Source organism: Conger conger, chromosome 15 (assembly GCF_963514075.1).
Source record: "Conger conger chromosome 15, fConCon1.1, whole genome shotgun sequence".
Lineage (NCBI taxonomy): Eukaryota > Metazoa > Chordata > Actinopteri > Anguilliformes > Congridae > Conger > Conger conger.
Window position 1 is genome coordinate 28,745,866 of NC_083774.1, and position 18,048 is coordinate 28,763,913.

The following is an 18,048-nucleotide window of genomic DNA, read 5'->3' on the forward strand; positions in this document are numbered from 1 at the left end:
CTGAACAATTAATTTCCTGAATTGACTGAATCTGGAATGTAGTGACCCCAACTACGGAACAAACAATAATTTCCCAGTTCCTAAAAAGCAATTCATTTAGTAATCGGAATAATATTTATTTTTAATGATAGAAGAAATTGCTGAAATGTAAAATGAAAATGTATAAAATAAGATTTTTTGGGAACCGGATATTAGTAATATTCATTCTGATAGTCGAAGTCAAGACAGTGCACTGTGAAATATTTTGTAAATGATTTGAGGGAAATGAATAAAAATGAGAAACAACAAGCCATCAAAATTTAAATTATACCAGAAATATTGTTTTAAAAAATACATTTGGAGTCACTCATTCTCTGAAGTTTTCCTTTGGTTTTGATTCATTTTCAAACCACTCCTTCACTTGCTTCTGATTAGCCGCTAACCATTTGATGTTGGCTTTAGTTCTCTCGATAGACTGCTCCAGGGCCAGTGTGCCTGTCCCAAACCCACCCTCGGCATTGTCCGCCTTGAACTGTTCCAGCTGTGATGTCACAGGAAATAACCAAATATAGAAATACATAATAGGATCTTCAAACAAGTTTCATAAAACACAACACAACTATGTGTACATATTCAGGACAAGGAATTACAACTGTCTCTGTGACAACATCAAATGGCACATCTTTATAACCGATCTAAAAAGGCATTTCTGACCAAAGAGGCCAGACTACTTAATCTGTATGTATTCAGAATGTGTAATTTGGTTCTCGGTTAGCACAGTTAACCTGAAAGTACTAATGCTTTATTGATGCTGCCTCCATACTCGCCAGTCAGAATTAGGTAGCCAGGTCTGGCAAAATTGCTCAAATCAGGTGAACACAGTGAGGTTTCATCTACATTGTAATTTGCCCTGGATAGGCCTGCCTGCTAAATTATTGCAATGACTCCTGTTTTCAGAGAAGTGTGAAGTGATCACTATCTGGCTGCTGCGTGTGCATATTATAGTACGTGTGACGTTATCAGTTTTACTCTCTCTGACACTTTTTTGGACAAGTGCCTGTAGGAAACAGTGCCGTGTATCAATCATCTGCATGTTTCCGAACTGTTGCATCTATCCAAAATACCACATGATGATGATATATTTACTGTACCTGTTCCAGCTCAAATTCTGTTGAAAACCGTTTAGTCACCCCACTTATAAGTTGCGCAAATGAGAAAGTACTGGCTCCATACCTACAAGATGCAAAAGCAAAATATTAGAGAATATTTGGGAGGGCAGAGCACATACAGCAAGTTCCATAATAAACATAAAATTCATTTTTCTTGATTTGGCTCAGTACTCCACACTTAAACAATTCACATGCAGTTAAAGTGCACATTATCAGCTTTTATGTATTCACTTTTTTAATTTTTTTATTCACAGGTTATTTTTGGTTACACTTTGGTTGCACCACAGAAATGAGAGCACAATTCAGGGCACCATAATGTTTGGCATATATTAATGTTATGTGAATGAAAGTAGTCAGGTGTTGCTTAGTTGCAAATCCTTTCATACACTGACTGCTTGAAGTCTGACCCATAGACATAACCTGGTGCTGAATATCTTTGCTGGTGATGCTCTGCCAGGCCTGTACATCTTCAGCTCTTGCTTTTTTAGGGGCTATTTGCCTTATGGTTTATATGGTTGCTTTATTGCTTTTTGGCTATGAAACACAAGCTCAACAGGGTTCAGATGAGGTGAATGGCTTGGCCCGCTTTAATTTTCCATTTTTGGGATTTGAAAAACTCCTGCCTTGCTTTCGCAGTATATTTGGGATCAGTGTCTTGCTGTAGGATCAAGCACTGTCCAATGAGGCATTTTCTTGAACTGGCAGGTAAGTTGCTTCTGTAATATTCACTTCAGAATTAATTCAGTTCAGCAGTTTCATCATCACTGAAGGCAAGTGAGCCAGTACCTGTGGCAGCCATACTTGGAATATACTTGGAACTTTTTTCTCTGCAGGCTCTTTTAGGTACTAGTTTGATTATAAATCAAAAATTTTGAGTACAGAGCCAAATCAAGAAAAAATATGTCTTTATAATTATGGAGCTCACTGTATATACAGAAATTTGCATCATCCCAGAATTCTCATTGTCTTACCCTCTCAGATATTGCCATTTCATTTCAAGTCCACATACTGTATTTATACTGTATTTACAGTATACTTAGTATATTCCATTTCCCTAAGGAAGGTTATGAGGTGCAGAGCTGTGGACAACTCACTGTGTGAATATGTACTCCCATTTCGCTCTGACAAAGTCCCAGGCAAGAGATTGGCCCACCACATTGTCGGCGATATACACAATGGTAGAGGTGGCATCCTGCTTCCTAATTTTAGTTGGGTCCAGGGTGTACTCCAGGTATCTAGATTTAACAAAAGTTTTATTTAGTGGGAAAGCATTTAAAAAGAAACCTAACTGAAAAAATCAGGAGTGTGAACACCCCACGTTCTGTCACTTGACAACACTGGGTGAGCCTAGAGCATAAAAAGTAATATGGGGTTACTTTTCTTGGATTCAGCTGCAGAGAAGGTGAGAACACCTTAACACAGTAGGCTGTTCCTTTTAGTGCCTAGGGGAGCTCCTGGCCCAACTAGGGAGGTTCTAGCCCAGTGAAGGAGGTTCTGACCCAACAAGGGAGGTTCTGGCCCACTGAAGGAGGTTCTGACCCAACAAGGGAGGTTCTAGCCCAATAAAGGAGGTTCTGGGCCATACTGACCTGTTGAGCAGCCAGGGCTCTTTAGTGCAGGCCAAAGCGGACCTCAGCTTCTCCGCCTCGGAGGCCATGGTGGCGTTCCGGAACATCTCCCAGCCAAAGTCCCATTCCGCCACGCCCCCAGCAGCGATGGCGCTGCAGTACACCGTGGTCCTCAGATTGGGATTGATCCTGAAACACACGGAGCCGGCTTCGCCGTCATTTGAACCGCTGCATTGGGTGTTGTTGCGCGGAATGTTTTAGAGAAAGGAAGTTCCTGTACTAGCTTGTAGCCAAGATGCAGGTTGAAGACCCGGCTATGGAATTAGCCGGCTAGACTATCAGCATTGGCAGAACAATTTTAGCTTGATCTTTCCAGGGGTTTTGATGGCCAGAGTTTCCTTGTTACGTTTACACTCATTCTTCCAGTTCTACACCACTATTACCTGTCATCTTCAGTGATGCAGCTCACCTCCAACTGCCACTAGTTCTACAGGGGTAAGTAAAGGCATATAATACCCGCTGGCTTGCACCCAGGTTCACTGGAGTGTTCCCTGTTCAAGATACAGACTGGAAGTGCGTAAACTCACGTATTATTGTTGGGGTCCTGCATCCACTCTCTGAACCATCCTCTGGTCAAATCCTCACATCCGGCCACCCCAGTGCTACAAGCCATCCTGATGGCATTGACTTGGTTGTACCTGGGGAGTGGGGAGACAGGGGACTGGTTCATATTTAAATTCACCAAGAAGCCATCAGCTGAACATCACGGATGTGCTCACACTCTGAATACTTACTGGTCAGTATGCCCCTCAGGTACATCGGTCCAGTTGGAAGTAATTTGCTTAAAGTGGTCAAAAAGAGGTCTGACTTTACTCCTGAGGTAAGCCTGGAAAGAAATTTAAGCAGCTGTCATTTTGATTTATTATTAGCGTAGTAGCAAATGCTTAGCAGTGACCGATTGCATACAAATGCGTACTAGTGCTCTTTTCTAGTTTTTCAAATTGCACTTTTGCTCAGCACCGTATACCCAGTTATAACAACCCTTTATAACAGCCATACCTGTGAATTAACTTACTGTTACCCATTAAAAAATGACTCTCAATCAGAATATTCAATTTGTTAAAGTCTAAAGATGTCACAACCCCAAAAGAGTTGGTGCCATCTCATTCTGTCGATTAACGAATGAAAGCGCTTTCAATAGCTACGGCAAAACATTATAACTGGTTCAAAATCATGAGGGATTGATAGCTCATGGCAGCTGGGTTATTTTGGGGCTCATGAAGCTTCTGGTTGGCCCCCGGGTTTCCCCTTTACAGGGGCAGCCTGTAGCCTGGTGCCTAAGGTACAATACTGGGCCCCGGACGTTTGGTGGTTCAAGCCTTGGTATACCCATGATAACATCCGCACAGCTGTTGGGCCCTTGAGAAAGGCCCATAACCCCCATATCACTCCAGGGATGATTGTCCCCTGTTTAGTCTAATAGACTGTAAGTTGCTTTGGATAAAACAGCTAAATAACTCATTATTATTATTATTATTAATGTAGCCGAACCTGCATTGGTCCATAGACCTCGGTGCGGTCAAACATGAGGCTAAAGTATTCAAGGTTGTCCAAGGCTGACTCCCATGGCATGTAGTCCCTTTCGTTGGAAAGGTACGTAGTTGTACTCAGAGCTAATGTTGTGTCGACCATTTCTGCCCTTTAAAAGGGAATAAAAAACATGATTTGCATCATTTCAGATCAAATCTTGAAGAGAAAAGTATCGCGGGTCAGATAACTCTCTCACCTTGCAAGATTGAAAGCATCATCAACAAGCTGGGCTCTGTTGATGGCTGGAATGGCCTGCACAAATGGAGAGTGGTGAAAAATATGAACTACAGCAGAGGAAAAAGCTTAATTTATGTGCATGTGCAGAAATATGAAAACATCAATCGCTGAAAGGCTGTGTACATTGTATAATTGAACTGTGAACATTAAGAATTTGAGCTCTAAAGCAATTATGAAAAAATTATGGAAATGTAATGGCAGTGTGCAAATCTTTATTTCATTGTGATTTGCCCTGCCTCATCAACTCATTGATGACATGGCACCCACACTCATATGGGTGTACCTGGTTATACTGAAATAATGAAGCACACTCTTGCACAGGTTTGCCTGGTTATACTGAAATGATGAAGCACACACTTACTATAATGTATGCAGGTTTACCTGGTTATACTGAAATGAAGCACACCCTTACACAGGTTTACCTGGTGGTCACTGTTCAGCTGACCGAGGAGGCGGTCCCAGTTTGTTTGGTCGTAGTTAACCCTGTAGTACCCTGTGACGTTGAGGTTGGCTAGAACCCAATCAGCTCCAGTCACTGCCATGTCTGTGTTAGTATCTGTAGGAACATTAATCAAATTCAGAAGCTATAAAATAATAATTACTGGCTCTACTGACTCATATACACAAACTCAAAAGTGTGAAGAATGTGGTTTCAAATGATTTCAGTTTTGTTCTCATACCTATATCTGTCATCAGCCAATATTGGTCTTGGACGAGTCCTGATTTCATCCATCTGATGGGTACATACCACTTATAACTGGGGCCAAAAATAGCTACAGTTACTACATCATCTCCAGTGCAGATAGATGTACAAAATTGAGACCATAGAATTATAAGACATTTTGACAAAAAAGTGTATCATATATACAGTACTGTGCAAAAGTCTTAAGCACCTGTATAACATTCTGTATAACATACAGTCAATATTTTATCAATATTTTTTGTGACCACCCTTCAGCGCTAAAACTGCATCACTTCTCTGAAATAGCAAATGCTGTCCTGCAGTTCTATAAGACAATCAGCAGGGCGGTTGTTCCAAGCATGTTGGAGAACTTGCCACAGTTCTTCTGCAGACTTTGGTTGGGCGGCCTGTCACGTAGTGGTTAAGGTAAATGACTGGGACACGCAAGGACGGTGGTTCTAATCCCGGTGTAGCCACAATAAGATCCACACAGCCGTTGGCCCTTGAGCAAGGCCCTTAACCCTGCATTGCTCCAGGGGAGGATTGTCTCCTGCTTAGTCTAACCAACTGTACATTGCTCTGGATAAGAGCATCTGCCAAATGCCAATAATGTAATGTAATGGTTGGCTCCTTGCTTCCGATCTCAGACAGCCTTGATCAAGTTTTTATGTAAAACTGCTTACAGAAATATGCAACTTTTTAAAATTAAATACACAAATGTCTCTGTAAAATTCTGTGTTATTTTATACTAACACACACACAAAAAAATATATACATAATAAAGTCTAGGGTGCCTAAGACTTCTGCACTGTACTGTATATGTTGTTTATAGGGAAATTTGATGGGATTTTGATATTGTGCAATCACAGTACTTTTAGGGTGTCTGTCATCTTCATCTGTGAAGAACTGCCCTGCATTTCAGTATTGCTGTGTTAGGATGTGAAAGCTCTGAAGCTCAATATCACAAAACTACTCAGAAAACAGATATAATCGTATAATTCCAAGGTCATGAAATTCAAATGATTGTTTTGCCAATCAGGTTGCATCAACATATAAGTAAGAAGTTTCGATAACACTTCAAAATAGTGTTACATTAATTAGTATTTACTTATGTATTTGATGACTAACTACTGAGAAGTTAAAGTTAATGTTTACAGCTTTGTTAATGTATTCATACATCATTAATTCATATTAACAACTACATTAGTTATTGCCAATTGATATTGTAATGAAAATAACAATGAATTGTCAACTAATTATAGGTTTATCCTGTGGTTTGCTAATGTTTTGTATAAATATTTGTGTAACTAATACATTGTTTAGTAGTTAACTAATACAATAACAATAAAGTTAATTACATGCCTAATGTATTTGTATTCATTCCTGTTAACAACATTAGTGAATGGCAGTTCATGTAAGGTTATTGTAAAGTGTGACCCAATTTCCAGAAAAGAAGTAATCAGCAGAAAATGGCCATTACAATTTGCAGAACACAATTATTTCAGTTACCATTATGCACTCAAACAATTTCTGATTGATTTTGGATCTGCACATCAGCAGCCTGTGTACCGCACTAAGATTGACAGGGCCTAGACGTACAAGTACTCAGACGGCCGGTCCACAGTAGAGTTGGGGTCCAGGAGGAAGTGCTGCTGGGATAGAGCTCCGGTTGCAGTGTTGATCGTGACCACAGGGAAGCCCATTTGCAGAACCCAGCGGTTCATGATCTCAGGCACAGTCTCAGGCAGGGGCGTGTTGGTCTCATTCGCAGCCTAGCAACAAAGAACACAATAGCCGATCAACAGCGCCACCCAGTGCTTGAAGTGGGAGCTCAACAAAGCACAGAACCAGCATTTCCACATTTCGCTCTTTGACTTTTTCTTGCGTACGGGGTATTTAATTTAAGCTCCCAGTAGTCTTTTCTGCCCTGTCCAACCATATCTTCTCCCCATTGCTTTAAGTGGGCTGGGCATGGACTGGCACACCATACAATATGCTTTGCTCAGAGTACTGGCATTTTCTCCCCACTACAAGCACTGGTGTCACCACAGTCAAGACCAAAGAAATGCCCCCCTGGTAATTCATATGAAGTTGCCACTAGAGGGCAGAAGGTCCATATTATTATATATGACTGGCTCAGTGTTGGGTCACTGCACAACAGCTGCGCCCCAAACACAAACATAGGGGGGTACACTGTGTCCTTTGCATTACTCGCACATCCCTTGCATCAGAGATTCCCAAACTCGGGACCCCCCGGTGGATAATATGAGAACAATGATACACTTTCTATTCACAGTCACACCAGTCAAATTTAACACTGCAGCTGTGCGAGGAACAGCACAGTTGTTCCGACATCTATGTTGGTAATGTAATGCCCGCATAATGTCATGTAATGTAATATGTTTGAACGCATGCCAGTCAGTAGTAAAGGGAGGGTCATACAAAATTTCCTTCCATAGGGGTAGGGACATGGACTTGGGAATCTTGGAGCTGGCTGCTGGTTCAAGGGGGTACAGTGGCTTCATTAAGTATTCAGACCCCTTCACTTTTTGCTCTCTACTGTGTTGCAGATTTCAATTTTAAATGGATAAAATTGCCATAATTGGCATCATCAATCTACACTCAATGTTTAATACAGGCTGAGCACACGTACTCTCTGAAGATGATCCCAGAGGTCTGCTCCCACAGTGTTGCTGTAAGCAAATTCTTTCAGGTAGGTCTATAGAGAAGAACAGCATAAACAGCATCTTTGAGTGAATGTTTGTCTCAAAACAGTTCATTTCTCCGCCATGGAATATGAGTGGTTGTCTCAGAACAGTTCATTTCATCACCCATGAAATATGAATATCAATTGTCTCAAAACTGTTCATGACCCATGGTTAATACATCGAAACCAACATCTTATACGCATTTTTCTGAACAAATGCAACAAGTTTATGTCTGTATATGTTCTCTATGTTCTGTATACACACATACATCAACATAAGAGCACTTGGCTAGGAACATACAAACACTTGACAATGCATACGCACACCCACCAACAAAGTACTGCAACTTAGCATACAGCATACGGAAGAACACAGGCCTATACATGCACAACACACCGGGTTTGCACACACTGACTCACGCCAAGTCCTCTGACGAAGACTTCCTCTGTGAGGAACTCCGAGAGCATCCTCAGAACCGACGCTCCCTGTGGAGAGAAATCCCACAATCCTTCACTCTCACAGTACTTCCTGTTCAGGGTTCTCCACCACACAGTACATAGAGTTATTATAACTGTCGCTATTATAGCTAGCGTATAAAGATATTCAAACTTCAGAAAAAGGTATGTATACTAGAATACTTCTTCGGATTACAAAAGAATTAAGAAAGAATTACAAGTTTTCAACTCTGCTGTTATCACCATATTGCACCATATGATGCAGATATTTAACTTTTCACATAATTAGGCACAATTTAACTGTAAAGAAAAAAATAAAACTTAGATTTAAGTGTCAATTATGTGTGTGTAATGAGGCCTGGAGAACCAGAGGAATTCCTGCACTCCTCTACACACCAAATTCAGTCAACATTTGAGCTCAACTCGGAGTCACTGCTAACAGGAGTAATCCCAGATCTCTCTTCTACACTGGCAGTAAACTAAAGAGGCAGCAGTGTCCCATACCTTACTGTAGGAGATGGCATCAAACAGCTCAGTGATTTGTTCTGGCTTGTAGATCTCATCCTCTTTAGAGGATAGAGGGTGAGAGGAGGCTAGGGCATCGATGGCAAACACCCTGTGAACATCGTTCAGGACGATCAGGTCTTTCTGTGCAGGACATGCAGAATCACACGCTGGAATCATTCTCTCCTCACTGAATGAGTTTCACATTAACCTCTAAAAGCTTTAGACTCTGAACTCCAATAGCCCATGACTGTTTGCTGTGAAATACCACAATCATTACCAGGATTACTGTACCAACAAGAGTAAACATTTTTCGTTACATTGCCGTGAAAAAGTATTTGCCCTCCTTCTTGATTGCATATGGTTTCAAATTGTTAGACAAAGGGAACCTTTAAGTAAACCCAAAGCAGATTTTTAAATTATTGTTTCATTGATTTATAGTAATGCAAAAATGGTCAAGTATCCATGTCAGAAAGTAATTGAAAGTAATTGAATAACTGGTTTCGCCACCTTCACTTTACACTTTAACGAGACCACTCCAACTTTTCAGTGAACTAGATGTGGATTTGCTTCTGTGTGGGAGCATGGTGTAGGCTAAAATGGTAGGTGCCTGCTCTACCTCAAAATTCTGCGACTATACTTACAATACTCCAGGTGGGTTCTGAATACTTACAATATTCCAGGTGGGTTCTGCATAGTCAGTTCCCAAATATTCCACATAGGACGCAAATCCTTCATTCAGCCAGACCTCGTTCCACCACCTCAGCGTCACAAGGTTCCCGAACCACTGACAGGGGCATATACAGCACAGCCAGTGAAATACATGTACAACAAAACAGTGAAAGATAATGGAATAATACCCTCTCTCAGTCGATAACTTACCATGTGAGCCAGTTCATGTGCGATTATAGAGGCAGTCCTCTCCTTGTTTGCATTGGAGGACATGATGGGATCATATAGAAGGTTTGTCTCTCTGTAGGTGACCAGTCCCCAGTTCTCCATAGCACCAAAATAAAAATCAGGCAGCGCAATCTGGTCTGAGACAGATTTTTTTGCCCTCATTATTTTTTGAGATAATAGACCTAACCTAGACCTAATGGTTGTAGAAGAAACAAGAAAGCCCTACCTGATTTGGACAAAGGGTAGTCGACATTGTAGTAGCCTTCGAAGAACTTCAAGACTGGTCCAGTGACATTCAGTGCATAATCTCCATGCCCATCCGCAATGGCTTTTTTACGAGCCCATATCCGAATCTGGACCAAATAAAACAAGTAATTTACTAACCTGGTGAAATCATCACTAAAATAACTGACAGTGGGAATATCAGTTTATGAGCTAATGTGTGAGGCATCTTCACAGATGAACAAACTGTACAACTAACTATAACCTTTTCATGCTGAAATATAACTATAACCTTTTCAAGCTGAAATATATTCAACTGATGTTTGTCATTGGAAATTTTGGGACTATAAGTCATTTGTCTACAGTGTTTTTTCCCGTGTATATATACATTACAGAACATAAAAAAATAAATACCAGAACTTTGTCTTCCGCTGAGTCAATGGAACGATAGTCACTGACAATAAGAGCCAACAGATAGGTGGACATTGTCTTGGTTGGTTCAAATGTGGTCTGGGTGACTGCAGTGCCATTAATGGTGGTGTTTACAGTGTCTATGGGAAAAGGGAGAGCAGGAAATGTTACATGTTATGATAACTGCTCACAAAAACTTACAACAGAGATGGGTGATAGGCAAATGCACTGGCCTGTCTGTTTTTAACTTGTTCTTAAATGCATACTATTTAGGATTTTCACCTTGAAAATATTATAAAGCAAACATGCTCAGTCATTACTATGATACACTGGCAACCTGGGTCTGTGTTCACTTCTGCTCAATACCTTGCTTGTCCGCTTGGCATTTGTTATTTTTAAAACTGCTTGGGCCTCTTTTTATTCCTGTGTTGTATCTGAAAAGTGTGTGTCTAATACACTGAACCCATATGCTCTATGACCCAAGAGAAGGAAGAGGAGGGTACAAGAGATGATGATTCTACTGATTCTATGACAAGATTCTAACAGCTAATTTCCTCCCCTGGGCAGGGAACTCATGCCTAAATCCAAAAGACTCCTGGGCCCTATTTCATATTGCTTCAGCAATCTCGGATAATTGGATGCATCTAATTCGGCCTTAAATGTGATGCGTTAAACGTGATTTCCTAAACGTGAACTACGACTTGATTAGTGAATCTAGAATTGGATCATCTTGGATAACTGCACACACCCGCTCTGCTTTATAGACAAAGGGAGACGGGGATCTGCCCACGTGAATATTAACAAAAGTAGGCTATGATGGAGCCCACAAAATTCCAAAATCTTGTCTTTGGCACGCAAGATGAAAAATAATTATAAAAATAATTATTTTTACTTCGGGGCTCATACAAAGAAATGTATTTCATATTCTCCTAATGTAACCGTATGTAGTTCACACACAAATCAAACATAGCCAATGCAGACAAAATGAGAGAAGAACTGGCAAGTATTTGCAGATAAATTAAATTCGTAATAAGACTAAGAAACGATTTAGGCTATAATGCTTCTGATAATGCCAGTTCAATAAAATAGTGAAGGATATCATTTTTCATGACTTCCCATACACTGGGAAGATGAAAAATACTATAATTCAATGTTTCAGTATTGTGGCATTATCGAGAAACCAAGTAAATCAAAGTCTTCTTATGAATAAAACTGTAAATTTGTTACCAATGGCTTGCAAATCATAATGGACAAGTGGTTAACCTCACAGGACATTTGGGAACGCTATGGAAATATGTATTTGTTAGTGATTCCGTGAAAGATCTGACTTTAAAACATCAACCATCTCATCGGGCTAACTGACATATATGAAATAGGGCCCTGGACTTTCAGAAGACTTGAGATCTCTGACAAAAAGAAAAGCGACAATGATTTGCTGCATTTGTGAGTATGCATGCTTATGTTACAGAATCATGTAGGCAAGCTCGAGCAGACTGAAATCCGCTGGTGTTACTGTATCTAGCAGCAGTGGTTAGCATCACCACTAGCTAAAGTTATCCAACTAAATACAAGCACAAGCCATGTGGAAAGCGAATACTGAAGCTGATGTTTTACGAATCACATCAGACCGCGGTTTCTCAGCTCGGTGCTACCAGGGCACGCAGTCATATGCAATGGAGAGGCAGGGTTGAGAATGGGGCATAGACATTTGAGGAGTGAAACAGAGGAGTGAAGCAAGGCAAGACATTCTGCCTTTAACCTACTATGCCTTTATTGAACAGTTGTGGCTCTTTCAGGGCCCTGACTTTGTTGGTCATGTTTAATAAGACTGATCCCAGATCAGTCTCAGCTCCTTTATGGCGAGCACCACTCACCAATGTCCTTCCCGTTAGAAAGAGCCACGGTGCCGGGCTGGTGGATGAGAGTGATGTAGAAAATGGCTTTCAGCGCGGGTTCGTCGAAACACGGGAATGTCTTCCGAGCGTACGTGGGATGCATCTGACTCGTGGCAACTACTCTGGGGAAAACAAGTGGTGAGTTTGATAGCAGTTCACATAAATCAATCAGTATTAACTTCAGGTAAAGTGGTGGATTAATGGACCAATGTATTCAAATATTGATATTTGGCATATGTACAGGCGGCACGGATGGTGCAGTGGGTAGCACTGCCGCCTCACAGCAAGGAGGTCCTGGGTTCGAATCCCCTTCGGCCGGGGCCTCTCTGTGCGGAGTTTGCATGTTCTCCCAGTGTCTGCGTGGGTTTCCTCCGGGTACTCCGGTTTCCTCCCACAGTCCAAAGACATGCAGGTTAGGCCGATTGGAGAGTATAAATTGCCCGTAGGCATGAGTGTGTGAGTGAATGGTGCGTGTGCCCTGCGATGGACTGGCGACCTGTCCAGGGTGTATTCCTGCCTTTCGCCCAATGAATGCTGGGATCGGCTCCAGCCCCCTGCGACCCTGATCAGGATAAGCGGGTTCAGATAATGGATGGATGGATGGATGGATGGGCATATGTACATTTGTAGTTTTCACTGTATTTGGGCATACACTTACTGGATGTTTTTACCATGTTTTTGAAACATAAACATACATAATTCCACCCTGAAAACCAATTTTTTTCATTACATGGCCAAAGTGACATAGAATAGAGGAGAAACATACCTTGGTACATTAACATGATTATCATGAGACCTGCACCAGACTTGGCTATCAACATTTCCAGAGCAGCGAATAAAGGTGCAAAATCACAAAAGTACTAGTGAAAGCTGACTATGATAACCAATATCCAAAGTACAAACTCCACATGCAAAGACTATGTCCATAGCAATCCCAAAACCATATACATTCCATAAGTTGGCACAAAAAGCACAAAAACTGCTACATGGTGTGGAGTGGAGGACAATGGAGTTGCAGTCAGAGGTAAGTCTTCGGCCTGTGTTGGACAATGATTCTGCTGTCCTGATCATTTTAGAAAGTTTGTTCACCAGTGGCACCAGTATAGGTGAGCATCTTGATTGGGAGAAGAGCCAGTCAGTTTGAGGTGGTGGTACAGCAGGATCTGGCCAGGGTGTAGGGTTTGGGGATTGCTTGGAGGTATGGTGGAGCTGTTTCTACACTGTTCTGTAGGCTTTAGGTTTTAAATGTGTTGTTAGCTGTAGCAAGTAGCCACTGAAGTGAGATTGGTGTGTGTGTGTTAGGGAGACCAACAAGAATGCGATTTCAATAGTCCAGGCATGAGAGTACGTACGAGAGTACCTTGGTAAGGAACGGTATACTTTACTTACCCACCATAAGTTACAATCACGTTGAGGTTAGTGACCTCCATGTAATCTGCTTTTTATTGACTTCTAGAATTACAGACTACATATCTTTATATGCTGTAGTTACTGTACAATACTGAGGGAAGATAAAGTTCCTTGTAGTTGAAGCTTGTCAGAAAAATCTTGATATTTGGAAATCTGAACAGTGAGTTTTAAACACACACAAGAAAACATCAGAAGCAACTCAGATATGTTCACTTACTTCTTGACTCCATCCTCGTAATATTCACTCCTGTAAAAACCTGCTAGATCATCAGCCAGCTCTCCCCTGAATTCAGTGTACAGACCATAGGACTTTCCCGCCGTTAGTTTTCCATCCAGCTGAACCACAAGGTACTGGGTGGGCTCCTCCAGCCAGGTGGTCTTTATGGTTGGTGCAGTGGAGCCGTCCACCGTGTGCAGCATGGCTTGGGCATCATTGAACCGGGTCAGCTTCAGCTTGTTGGAGTGAATGAGGATCAGGTCCGTTTCCTTCAAACATTTGAAGATCACGGTGGAATTCCCTGTAAATATGTACATGCCCTGTCCATCTAGCTCCAGTCGGGGCCACAGGGTCACGTTGTAAGATTCAGGTACCAGGGAGTCAGGCAGACGATACCTGTTCCATGGATCATTAGGGGGTGCAGGGGTATTTGGGATGGTTGGGGCAGTTGGATCGGTGGGAGAGGGCTTGACCGTGGTGGTCACTGGCCCACCCTCGACAGTGTTCTTGGACTTCTCTTCAGCGTAGACGACCGACAAGGCGATGATGGTGGCCACAGCTCCTGCTCCCACCACTATACCTACTACCCCCAGAGTCTTGCTGATGAAAAAGCCTTTGGCCATCTCTGACAGTTAAAGAGTGAGAAGATCGAGCTGCTGAATTTGGGCCTTTTTATTTAAGCTCTGTGTCGGCTCTCCTCCCACCAGAGTTAATAGCTGATCTATTAACACATAAATCTGGGGGACAGAAGGACAGTGTTCACTGCTATCTGGAAGGGTTGTATAGACACAGATAACAGACATTTAAATGGTATAAACACATTTTATTATTTCTCTATTACTGGCTATGAACTGTCTCCCCAAGCTCACAGGTCATAGTATCAGGTCACGTTTTGAGGCGATAAACACAGAGCACACAGCCAGCTATAGGCAGGCAGCCCATTAAGCAAGTTTATTTGTTATTGACAACCTATCCTTATGGTCATGTCATTTCAATTGAATTGCCTTCTCTTGAAGGATAAACACAAAACAGAATACAATGACAAGTAGTCATGTACTTATCATTTATTAACAGAGAGATTATGTGACTATCCATCACCTATGCATATTCAATATATAAATAAAATGATGTAACTGTCATGGTGGGAGGTTATTCCCTTGGTGACCGCTAGAGCGCCTAGGATCATTGTTATCACCTGTTCCTCATTTGCATTAGGGGAATGACCTCCCAGCAGAGTATTTAAGGCCATTTTGTATGAGCCTCAGTGCTTTTGTGTTACTGTTCGCTCTAACACCAAGCCGGTAAATGCACACGGTAGACTCGAGGTTTGAGTCAGGTACTGTGCAGGTGTGTGTTCACTTAACCAAACGTACAAACAGTTATTCTAAAAGGTAGGAAGGCGTTTGGTGTGGTTTTACCGACGCCTTCCCTAAGGGTTTATTTTCATTTTTTATTTTTGGGCTCGTGTGAGCCGGCGGTAGAGGGACGTTGTCCCCGGTAAATGTATTTTGGTTTGTGTTTATTCCTGAGCTGCGCCTCATGGTTTTTGTTTAGCCTACGCTGTTTTTGGCAAGGTTGTTTTTTTATTTCTTTTTATTTCATTGCCCCTGATTGGGCACTCTCTGTGCTCGTTATTCAGCACAGTTACTTGTCGGTACACTCGCCCTGTTTTCTAAGGGTCGTTTTATTTTCTTCAGCCATTTTGGGCTCCTTTTCTGTTTCCCTATTAAGAATCGCCTTCGGGTTTGTTTTTGTTTCTCCCCCCTGTTACGGGAGTTATTCTCATTTTTTGTCCCACTTATCCCTGTACTCCGCCCCTGGAATCTAGGAGGGGTTTTATTCAGTCGCACTTGGTCCTCCGCTCAAACCCCACCCTGATAGTAACATTGTAACCAGTTATTATATTGTATATTGTAAATAAAAACACAACTGAGGGGGGACATATTGCACATACAGTGCCCAACATAATGTTTGGGACAAAGACCTATTATTCATTTATTTGCCTCTGTACTCCACAATTTTAAGATTTGTAATAAAATTTTAAAAAATCATGTGGTAAAAGTGCACAAGGTAAGATAGGTAAGTGTGAAGTGTTGTGTTAAAACATTGTTACAAGAGCATTGTAAATCCATTCTTATCATTGAAAAAGGCTCAGTGACATGTTGACTGACCCTCTGCCTGTGTTTATAGTAAATCCGGGTTTCAAAATATACAGTTGACGGACCAACACTCTGTACCAAAACATTGTATTGTATACTGTTTGTACTGTACAATGATTCAAGCTCATTGGTTGAAAATTGGTTCTAATTGCCACAGCCAATATTGTGGGGGGTTTTAATGTCAGCATGTTCACAGAGAAGGGGGAGGGATAAACAGTGTTGTGGTTTGTTGCTGCAATTTCTCTCTTGGCATTTAGAAATGACTTATTGTACCTTTAACCATATGTGATTTTAAAAATCTGCTGTAGGCTACATTTCTTGCGGCACATTAAAGCAATCGATAAAATTGTCCCTGTTGCCATTTACGAATAAAACCAGTAGGTTTCACCAAAGAGGCTAATAAAAGTACTTACTTAGCATGTTTATTTTCAACAGTGGGTAATGGAGTTGGAACCATCGAGATATAGGTCATAAGAATGATCGGACTGAGCCGGAAATGTAAGTGAAACACATCTTACATATGAAATGCTCACACATATACAAGTGAAATACTAACACACACACACACACACACACACACACACACATATGAAATACTTTTCCTGGAAATTGGAAAAGCTATTAGGAAAAAATTAAAAAAATGTTTACCAAATGAACTGAATAAACTGAAAATTATCAATATTTCAACATAACAATATTTTATCATATGGCAGGATTTAAAATAAATCAATCAATCAAATTAAGCAAAAGCTACATCAATAAGCTCAGTGCCATTGATGAAAAGTTACATTTGAACATATCTGGAACTGCATTTCACTTAATATATAAAAATATATTTTGTCAACTCTTTTAAATACGTTTTTGAATTTTCAACACTACACGTGTTCATTTGTACCCCCCAAAACATATATATGTATAAAGGACACATCCCACCTTGACTGCCTTCCCGGCACAGAGAGAGCTTCTGTGTTAGCTTGCTGTTTCAGTTTCAGTGTTCTTGGGAGTCATGTGGCATTCAGCTGTACTACTGAGCGAAATCACTCCCCTGCTAGACAGCTTGAGATCTGTCCCTCTATTCTTCTCACTCGCTGCCTGGCTGGACACCAATCAATCTTTCTTTCTCATGACCTAAAAAACACTCAACATATAACTCTTGCTTGGATAACATACTGCACTAACATTACCTGGAAACATATTCACTAAGACTACACTAAACTTGAGATTAACCCAGCATGTATCGGATAGTTCTGGTTTATTTGCTTTTGGCTTTATGTAGACTTGGCACAGATACAGTGTCATCTAGCCACAGTATATGGACTAGATAGCTTGGTTTTATGTAATTATTTGTTTGAAATAGCTACAGAAGTCAACTAATCACAGTTGAATAATCTCCTTGAATAATTTCAATGGAGAAATCAACAGATGAGCAGTAATTACTTCAGAGTTGCCAACTTTCAGGGCTATCTTGGCGTGAGATTAAATGTGAACTAATATCAAAATCAGTCGTATTGATTAAAAATGGCTTCAAAGTTTCATTGCGAGAGTTGCGGGAGGCTGGGAGACTACCAACACTGACCGAACCAAACTTTGGCGGTTTTATCTTATGAACCTGAAGAACCATCTGAAGAACCCTTGGATGCCTTCAATACAAGGCAGAGAGACCCAAAAATATATTAACTTTCAGCATGTAGGGACAGTTCTTTCACTATGGGGGACTGACTGGGGGATAGCTACATATGAAAAAGCAGGATTACTGAGGTAGCTGGACACGTTCACAGTGTAAATCCCAGACGGAATTCTTCCAAAACTGGAACATAGACTAAAGTAAAAATCATAAACAACTGTTCTGGGTTTTACTGTGGACTTAAACATTACATTACATTACATTATTGGCATTTGGCAGACGCTCTTATCCAGAGCGACGTACAACAAAGTGCATACC

The 18,048-nt window shown here is 41.1% G+C and overlaps 1 protein-coding gene across 1 annotated transcript; it reads right to left on the reverse strand.

The window, feature by feature from the left end:
• Positions 1-346: 346 nt before the first annotated feature.
• Positions 347-14,570, reverse strand: LOC133111103 (aminopeptidase Ey-like). The gene is made up of 20 exons (XM_061221259.1): positions 13,948-14,570; positions 12,300-12,442; positions 10,429-10,565; positions 10,019-10,145; positions 9,775-9,929; positions 9,566-9,679; positions 8,893-9,036; positions 8,353-8,418; positions 7,879-7,944; positions 6,825-6,997; positions 5,224-5,300; positions 4,966-5,099; positions 4,503-4,558; positions 4,268-4,415; positions 3,511-3,602; positions 3,304-3,414; positions 2,738-2,905; positions 2,243-2,383; positions 1,131-1,212; positions 347-520 (listed from the first exon to the last, which is right to left on the reverse strand). Exons 1-20 carry the CDS (start codon positions 14,568-14,570, stop codon positions 347-349), a joined length of 2,931 nt encoding a protein of 976 aa, XP_061077243.1.
• Between the last annotated feature and the right edge of the window lie 3,478 nt (positions 14,571-18,048).